The sequence below is a fragment of the Rhinopithecus bieti genome, unplaced genomic scaffold, assembly GCF_001698545.2.
Source record: "Rhinopithecus bieti isolate Rb0 unplaced genomic scaffold, ASM169854v2 scaffold_58095, whole genome shotgun sequence".
Taxonomy (NCBI): Eukaryota; Metazoa; Chordata; class Mammalia; order Primates; family Cercopithecidae; genus Rhinopithecus; species Rhinopithecus bieti.
Genome location: NW_016823660.1, coordinates 1190002 through 1199415, shown reverse-complemented (window position 1 = coordinate 1199415; position 9414 = coordinate 1190002). Strand labels below are relative to the sequence as shown.

The following is a 9414-nucleotide window of genomic DNA, read 5'->3' as shown; positions in this document are numbered from 1 at the left end:
CNTCGTGATCCACCCGCCTCGGCCTCCCAAAGTGCTGGGATTACAGGCTTGAGCCACCGCGCCCGGCGGTAAATGTTTCATTTAGGCAAAGTGGGGCTTTTAGATTGTTTGAGGCCAGATGCCGTGGCTCATGCCTGTTATCCCAGCACTTGCCGAGACTGGTGGACCACTTAAGCCCAGGTGTTTGAGACCAGCCTGGGCAACATGGTGAAACCCCATCTCTACTAAAAATAAAAAAAATAGCCAGGTGTGGTGGCGAACGCCTGTAGTTCCAGCTACTTGGGAGGCTGAGGTGGGAGAATAACTTAAGCCTCGAAGGTGAAGGCTGTGGTGAGCTGTGACTGCACAACCCTGTCTCCAAAATAAATGCTTGAAGAAATAACAGTTAATGTCAATAATAAAATATCTTACACATCAAAAATACATGGTATTTCTAAATACGTGTTTTGTTTTGTTTTGTTTTGTTTTGAGATGGAGTTTTTGCTCTTGTTGCCCAGGCTGGAGTGCAATGGCGCAATCTTAGCTCACTGCAACCTCTGCCTCCCTGCAACCTCCGGCTCCCAGGTTCAAACTATTCTCCTGCCCTAGCCTCCCTAGTAGCTGGGATTACAGGCACCTGCCACGATGCCCAGCTAATTTTTTGCATTTTTAATAGAGACAGCGTTTCACTATGTTAGGCAGGCTGCTCTCGAACTCCTCACCTTAGGTGATCCACCCGCCTCAGCCTCCCAAAGTGCTGAGTGTGAGCTAACCATGTCCAGCCAATGCTCCCTTTTTTTTAATCCATTTTTAGATTATTAGGGTGGATCTTGAAGTAGGATTTGAATGGCCAGCTTGTCTAAAAAGGCAGTCATATGAAATAGCAATCGTTTATCCAGTTAATTTCATGTAACATACTGAACACTCACATACAAATAGGTTTCTGACGTAATCGGAAGTTCCTATGAACACTCATTAAATTTTGTAGAGAGACTTTGTTCAGGTGATCATCTTAATTAGTGTAAAAGAAACTCTGTTGGTTTACCTGTATTGTAAATCCATTAAGTTTCTTTTTCTCTGCCTCAGATTGTTTCACATCTTGGGACCCATTGTATTACTCCTATCTAGTAGGCTTTTATTTTGAGAGTTCTAGGTTGAAATATTCCAGTTTCTTGTGGGTTCTCTTCCTTGTCAAGTTGTTACTAATGCCACATAAGCCTCTTGTTTTTATATGAATGTATGAAATAATGTGTTTTTAGTTCTTACAGCAGCTGTGACACAAGCCTCTCTGCAGTCTATAATTCATAAGTTTCTTACTGCTGGACCATCTGCTTTCAACATAACGTCTCTGATTTCTCAAGCTGCTCAGCTTTCTACACAAGGTATTCTTACTCATCTTAGATATCTCTACAGTGGTATCTTGATTTTGTTTTGGAATTAGTTTTGTTTTGGAATTTTCGTATGTAGTTTTTTTCTTTTTTTGGTTTTTTAAGAGATTAGCTGCAATAATTTTTTTGGTAACACTGGCATATACAGTAGTATTTTTATTTCTTTTTAGATGAAACAAGCTTTGACATTTGTCTTAAGGTATTGCCATCAAATCTGTAATTATTTAATACACTATTTAATTCAGACTTTGTTAATGAGTTTTTTTATGCCAAAGCTGAAAGTAAACTATGATATGCCATACATATATCTTTGTGAAACATTGCATGTATTTGAAGAGTTGAAGTTTGGTTCAGATTGACGTTAGATGTTTTTTGACTGGATAATATGGAAATGCTCATTTTCTGCCTTGAATTAGATATCCCTCTTCATGAAGGTATCCAAATGGAGAGAGATACACGTAGGAGCAAATGGGAAGTGAAAGGGTCACTTTGTCAGAAAGCTGATAAACAGCAGGAATGCCTTGTCTGGAATGGAAGTATAATGGTGCAAAGACTCTTGCAACCCTCTGGCTAGCCTCATGAGCAGGAGACTGCGTGGGATACCTGGGCCTAAATGTAGAATAAGAAAGAAGAAATAAGGATGGTGAGGAGGCCTTCCATGTGAGAATAGGTTCAGGCCTAGCTTCCTGTTCCAGCCACATAAAGGAGAGTGGGCCACACTGGGTGTGCTTACCTCTGAACACACAGCTCACTTAGTCAGTGTGGCCCAGTGAGAAGGTCAGATTCTGATTTATTCCAATAAGTGTTCTCTGGGTAATATGGGGGTGGGGGGTTTAGAGTGATGCAAAGATTGTTACCACATATATTACAAAGGACTTTAGTTGTTTTGTTTTGTTTTGTTTTTCTTTAAAATTAATTGCTTCCCTCTTTTACAGCCCAGCCATCTAATCAGTCTCCGATGTCTTTAACGTCTGATGCGTCATCCCCAAGATCATATGTTTCTCCAAGAATAAGCACACCTCAAACTAACACAGTCCCTATCAAACCCTTGATCAGTACTCCTCCTGTTTCATCACAGCCAAAGGTATGTCACTTTTGAGGGATATTTGGGAAAGAAACTACTTACTTTTGGAAAATCAATAGCATTTTAGAATCTGTTACAGAAAAAGCTCTTTGAGAATGAGGTGTAGTGTTGGAATGGATGACAGTTATGATAGTAGATGCAGCCTAGAATTTCTCAGTTCACTGAGGGATAGAGGGGGGCTTTGAATCTGTGCTACTTTAATATACCATCTGAGTCTGTTCCCTAATGGTTTTGGGATTTGTCACATGGAGTGTGAGATAAAGAGGGTATACTGTGAGTCTTAATATTTGTAGAATTTTCAGACTCCAAAAGACATGAGTGAACATGTTTTCCAGCAACTTTTCCATATTTGTATTTCAAAATGAGGCAGTTTTGTGCTAAGAACTTAATGTATGTTTAACTTTCACATCATGAGCGTCACTTGCTTCATTTAATAGATAAGAAAATCAGACTCTCAGTTAAGTCTAGTTTTTGTGGTAGAGTCAGAATTTGAAACCTAGGTGTTTGTGAATACAGGGACCCATTTTACTAAGCTTACATTGCCTGTATTTGTCCCAGCAGAATTTCACATGGTTGGCTCCATAGGTGCAGTTAGAAAATTGCTGGGCTAAATGGTAAATATAGGGGGAATTTCTTTTGAGTAGTTTTGAAACAGTGGGCTGTTTTAAACTTTTTAATGCCAAATAATTCTTTGTAAGATCTTAAGCAGCAGCCCAAAAATAAAAATGCATTGAAATACAACTTCAAAGAGGTGGTTGGTCAGCTTTTAAGTCTTCCTGTTTGTTCATCCCTTCCCTACCTTGGCCATTGATCAGTGCATGTTTTAGGGTCAATTTAGATTGATTTTTAAAATTCCAAGTTACAGTTGTTAGTTTGTCATGCAGTTCTTATCATTCACCAGTATTTTAAGGAGGAAAGAATTAAAATGTGAGTTTCGGCAAAAGATAACGTTATTTTTGGAGCTTAGAACTTGTCTTCAGGGTGATATTTTAAGAGTATAGTAAATAGTGGTTAAAAGTGAAATAAGTGGCAGTATTGGTTTTATAGTCACTTGTAAACTGAGCATTTCAACTCCTTTAAGCAGGCTGAGTGCAGTGGCTCATACCTATAATTACAGCACTTAGGAGGCCAAGGCAGGAGGATTCAGTTAGGCCCTGGGCAATACAGCAAGACCCCATCTCTACAAAAATAATTTGAAAATTTGCTGGGGGAGGCCGAGGCAGGCAGATCACTTGAGGCCAGGAGTTTGAAAAAAGCCTGGCCAACAGGCGGAAACCCAGTCTCTACTAAAAGTACAAAAACTGACTGGGCGTGGTGGCACAGACCTATAATCCCAGCTACTCAGGAGGTTGAGGCATGAGAATCATTTGACCTGGAAAGTGGAGGTGCAGTTGAGCCAAGATCACGTCACTGCACTCCAGCCTGGGCGAGAGAGCAAAACTCTGTCTTTAAAAAACAACAACAAAAAAAACTTATTTGGGCATGGCAATTTGTACTACTCAGGAGGCTGAGGTGGGGGAATCACCTGAGCCTGGGAATTCAAGGTTGGAATGAGCCAAGATCACGTCACTCTGCACTCCAGACTAGGCAACCAGACTAAGACCGTGTCTTGAAGAAAAAAAAAAATCCTTTAAAGAGGTAGCTATCAGTTTTTTGTGTTCCAAAACTTCTTCAAGTTGTTTTAAAATAATTGAACATTTGAGCTTTTAATGCTTACTAAAATGTTCTTTATAAGACTTGACTAGAGTTGATAGGTAATATTCAGAAGTTAAGCAGGACATTCCAGATTTGTTAGGGAGAATTATTAATCATATCCCCTCACCCCACCAAAAGAAAAACAGCAGTGAGGTGTGGCTTAATCACAAAGGACTCCATCTGCCTTTGTGCCTCAATTTAGAGCTTATATTTTAAACTGCTTATTTTCTCTCTGTGGTTTCTGAATATAATATGTATCCTGATTGGCAATCATGGACTTCAGTCTACCTCTGTAGAGTAACATCTCTTTGAAAAACACTCATGATGAACTTTATATGGGCCATAACTCATTTTCTGATAGGCGAATCACATTGTTTCTCCATGTCATTAAAATGTAAGCATCCATATGTGTATGATGTGGTAGTATACATATTTACTTTTATTGATATAAAAGTAACAAATCAGAAGAGATAATAATGTATTGGAAAGAAAACTGAGTTGTAAAGGAGGAGAGCTAGTTTCTTACACTGGTTTGATAGGGAAGTAATTTTATGACCTTGGGCCATTTTTACAAAGAAATGAGATCTAAGTTTTAGAACTTGACAGTCTTCTTTAAAACACCACATTTTACATGTTTTAAGACGATTACCTAGATTTTGGGGGGAGAGATGTGGATTAGATTTGGAGACCATCTCACCAGATTTTGACATTTCAGGTTAGTACTCCAGTAGTTAAACAAGGACCAGTGTCACAGTCAGCCACACAGCAGCCTGTAACTGCTGACAAGCAGCAAGGTCATGAACCTGTCTCTCCTCGAAGTCTTCAGCGCTCAAGGTAGGTCGATATTGTATATTGAGACCACATTGTTTTGTTTAATGATAGTATACTGGTATATTGCATTGTTTGAATATGTATCTGTAAAATATAACAACTTTAAACTCCATGAATACTCTAAAGTAGGCTTACACGTTGTAAAATTTACAAAGACAAACCTGTATACAAGAGGTAGGTTATTGTCTCTAATAGTAAAGCCCGGGTTATTTTGAAGAAAGTGGCTCTTTAAAATTTTACACAGTGGAATATGATGGGGTAAAGAATTGTGATACTTGTACCAGAAAGGCACATGATTTTACAATATTTGTTGGAATTACATTGCTTTGTAACCTCCTCATAGCAGTTTTGGTTTGAGTATATTGATGAAAGCCAAAGTCTCCTATCTAAAACTTGGGCCGATGTTTCCCGTGTATGTCAGGCTTTCCCAGTAGCTTAACTGTGACCCTATACAGATGACTTTTAGATAGTTCTATACTGCTGTATTGTGTTAGCACTTTTCTCTGTTCATTAACAACACAACTTTAAATGACATTTGTTGAATGAATGGTTTTCATTTGATTGATTTTCCTATTTTTTATTTCATGCTATGAGGTAGCAAAATAATTGAACTGTTGTTTTTATTGTTGTTTTCTAAACAAGCATTTCAGAACTTATACCTCCAAATGAGAGTTGTTCCCTTCAAACTAATCACCTTGGGAAGCTGTCTACTTACTCCAGCAATGTTGCCATTGCTCAGAACATTTTGGGAAATTCTTCTTTTAAATTGTTTTAGAGGCTGCAGTATTATTTTAAATATCCTCAGTGATGAAAACTCTTCATCCTTTGGGAGATTTAGTTTTTGGAAATAACTGAAATTCATTCAGAGCCAAGTCTGGTGAAGCAGGTAGGAGATCAACTTGGGTGATTAAATTTTTTGGTTCTCGCCACCATATCCCCAACCCTGGCCCAAACCATTCAGTTTTAAAAGAAGATAAACAATCTCAGTGTTATTTTTTTGGTTTGTTTTGCCACTATGCTTGCTCAGTGCTATCCAACAAAATGTTTGTATTTTGCTTCACATTATTTCACCCTCTGATTCAGCAGTTCTGACGTTGAACAAAGGCAATATATATTTTCCCCTTACCTAGATGTATATGAGACAGTCTTCAGATGTGCATTATATCTATAGCTGTTAAAATGTGACCGTTTTTTAGTTATATTCTTATTAGTGTTTGTGGTACACCAAGTTAACAGGTTCTGCTCTCAGATTTGGAGAGTATGGTTTACATTAGACTCTGACAGTCGTGTTAAGAAGGCTTTTTCCCCCTAAAGTGTTTTGAGGAATAACATACTTTGGATTGTTAATTCTCTTTATTTGACGTTAAAATAACAAATTTTTCTTAGGAATTTGGATATCTTTAAGTTAATAAAAGGTGCTAACATGCAGTTTCTAGGATAAGGATACCCAGAAACTACTTCTAAACATACTACACATTCAATTCTGTTTTCTAGTAGCCAGAGAAGTCCATCACCTGGTCCCAATCATACTTCTAATAGTAGTAATGCATCAAATGCAACAGTTGTACCACAGAATTCTTCTGCCCGATCCACGTGTTCATTAACGCCTGCACTAGCAGCACACTTCAGTGAAAATCTCATAAAACACGTTCAAGGATGGCCTGCAGATCATGCAGAGAAGCAGGTATGTTAATGTACAGCCTAGATTTTACCTTTGGGTGATAGCAAAACAACTTAATCAACTTCTAGAAAATCCAGTGTAGACCACTGAATTCAAGCAATACTTAAAATAACAAATCTCTAACTTTGTAGTCATTTTAAAAATATTTGACATATAAGGTAACTTTTTTGGTTTTACAAAATATTTTAACATAATTATAGCCACTGTTGTCAAGTACTCAGCAGTTAGCTCAGTGCTTAGTGCCTTATATTTATTTTCTCTATTTCTTAAAACAGCTAAGCAGTGTAGATAGAGTTTTCTCATTTTGCCATTGAAGTCCTTAAGACCAAATAGTCAATAAAACCTTGATCCCAAGGTCACCCCATTTAACACAGTGATGTGGCTCAAAGCCAGTGTACTTTTTCCACTCAGCTGCTCTGATAGTTTCAGAATCCCATTAGCACCGTTAATCTACTGGCCAAGTGCAGTGGCTCATACCTGTAATCCCAACACTTTGGGAGGCCGAGGCAAGTGGATCACTTGAGGCCAGCCAGGAGTTCGAGACCAGCTTGGCCAACATTGGTGAATCTCCATCTCTAACCATAAGTACAAAAATTAGCCAGGCGTGGTGGCATGCACCTGTAATTCCAGCTACTCGGGAGCCTGAGGCACCAGGATTACTTGAACCCAGGAGGCAGAAGTTGCAGTGAGCCGAGATTGTGCCACTGCCCTCCTGCCTGGGTGACAGAGTGAGACTCTGTCGTCCCCCCCACAAAAAATGTTTTATTTTGCTTTGGGATGAGACATCTTAGGACATTCCAGTTATTGTCGATTTGCCTCTTTTTATCAGATAACTGACCATCTGGGGTGTTCGAAAGTTTACAGAGAATATGTTGTGTGTCTTACAATAGAGGAGTATAGTGAGGCCCTTGAATCAATATCTAATTCCTGAACTTGCAGAAATGACAGTCTCTTTGGCTGACCCAGCATCTTTTATTAACCACAAATTATGCGTCCTTCTTTCTTAGTGCTGTATTAGCTTCAGATTGGAAATCCTATTTTCTCCAACTTGGAAGAGAAATACTAAAATAAGTACCTTCCACCCTTATAGACAGTTTCTTAAAAGAAATTAATTTTCCCCATTAGATTCACCAACATTTTTGTGTATTTAAGGGAGAAGGATTATTCTCTAACCTTAAATATAAAATTTTACTCAGAAATGTAATGTTTTATTTTGTGTATGTTAATGTTTATATTTTATGTTTTGTTCATTTCTTTAATTACAGGCATCAAGATTACGTGAAGAAGCGCATAACATGGGAACTATTCACATGTCAGAAATTTGTACTGAATTAAAAAATTTAAGATCTTTAGTCCGAGTTTGTGAAATTCAAGCAACTTTGCGAGAGCAAAGGTAAGTCTTTCACTGAAATACATTTTTATGTTGCTCAGGATTATGATTCTTAAATCGAACTAAAGAATTTAAATTACTTATGAAATGTAAAGTTCTCCTTGATACATTGATCACATTCTATCACTGCATTTTCATAAGTTATTAATATTCCTCGTGACGGATAAAGCCTGTCGATTTTCTCTTAACCCATGATGAATGCTTCATTAGTCTTTTCTCATAACTCCATAAGCTGCAATAATATATTAAAAATGAAATATTGACCACAACTACTTATGAATGTCCTCTCTTGCTGAGGGTGTTTCCATTGAAATTTCAGATTATGTGTCCTTGCATCATCAATAGATCTCTTGAAAAGTGTAGAAAGAATTTGTCCAGCACGTTTAGTGTATCTGCTGTCTCAGTATTTTTCACCTGAACTCTTGTGTCGCATTTCTTGATCTAGGGTTTCACTCAAGTAGAATATCTACGTCACAATAATAATAGCATAGGTGTTTTTTTTTAATGCCTATTACAGAATTGAGGACAGACTTGGCAGTGGCTTTATGTCCTGTCTGTGCAAGTCACAGAGTTACAGGTAGAGTTAATCTTGTCAAGAAACCATAAATATTTAGTAAATACCAAATGGAGTTTATAGTACAACTTGAAAAAGTAAGTTTATTTACAGTTACTAAAATATCTAGAGGTACTCTTTGAGTAACAACTTGGGTTCTTGTACTCTCAGATTGCTCTGAAAGTAATTCTAACATAAACTTCATTTTGGCTTGTTACATCATTCTACTTTTAGGAATTCGTCATTGCATCTTAGGAAACAGTATATACAGTCAAATATCAAGCCAGCCTGATTATGCCTAATTCATGTCTACAGGCAATAAATATTATAGTTCCCAGAAGAGAGGAGTAAAAACAGGAAATATTTTTACATTCATGGGAATCTGGGTAACTGTGGGGTTTGTGTGTTTCAATTTTGGTTTTGGCTTCATTTTATGTACCTACATCTACATTGAGAATTGCTCTTCTAAATGATTAATCTCTTACACCTGGTTAATTCTACTCTTTACTATATAGTGGGCCAGAAAACATGCAGTATAGGTTTATTTCATGTATAATAGCTACTGCTTTCTTTGTGATGATACGGTTTATAAAGTAATAAATTTTAAGTCTATATAGCCAAAGGAATTATTAAGAAATTGTTAGAAAAGGCCGGGCGCGGTGGCTCACGCCTGTAACCCCAGCACTTTGGGGAGGCTAAGGCAGGTGAATCACCTGAGGTCAGGAGTTCAAGACCAGCCTGGCCAACATGTTGAAATCCTGTCTCTACTAAAAATACAAAAAATAGCCGTGCGTGGTGGCGTTGCCTGTAATC

The 9414-nt window shown here is 37.8% G+C and overlaps 1 protein-coding gene across 1 annotated transcript in view; it reads left to right on the top strand.

Moving 5' to 3' along the window:
- Window positions 1-9265, top strand: part of WAC (WW domain containing adaptor with coiled-coil) — a 91075-nt gene extending 81810 nt beyond the window's left edge. The window contains exons 9-13 of the mRNA XM_017861695.1: window positions 1239-1361; window positions 2303-2451; window positions 4862-4980; window positions 6472-6661; window positions 7924-9265. Coding sequence (XP_017717184.1) covers window positions 1239-1361; window positions 2303-2451; window positions 4862-4980; window positions 6472-6661; window positions 7924-8055 — 713 coding nt within the window. The 3' untranslated portion in view covers window positions 8056-9265. The remainder of the gene's footprint in view (window positions 1-1238; window positions 1362-2302; window positions 2452-4861; window positions 4981-6471; window positions 6662-7923) is intronic.
- Window positions 9266-9414: the final 149 nt, after the last annotated feature.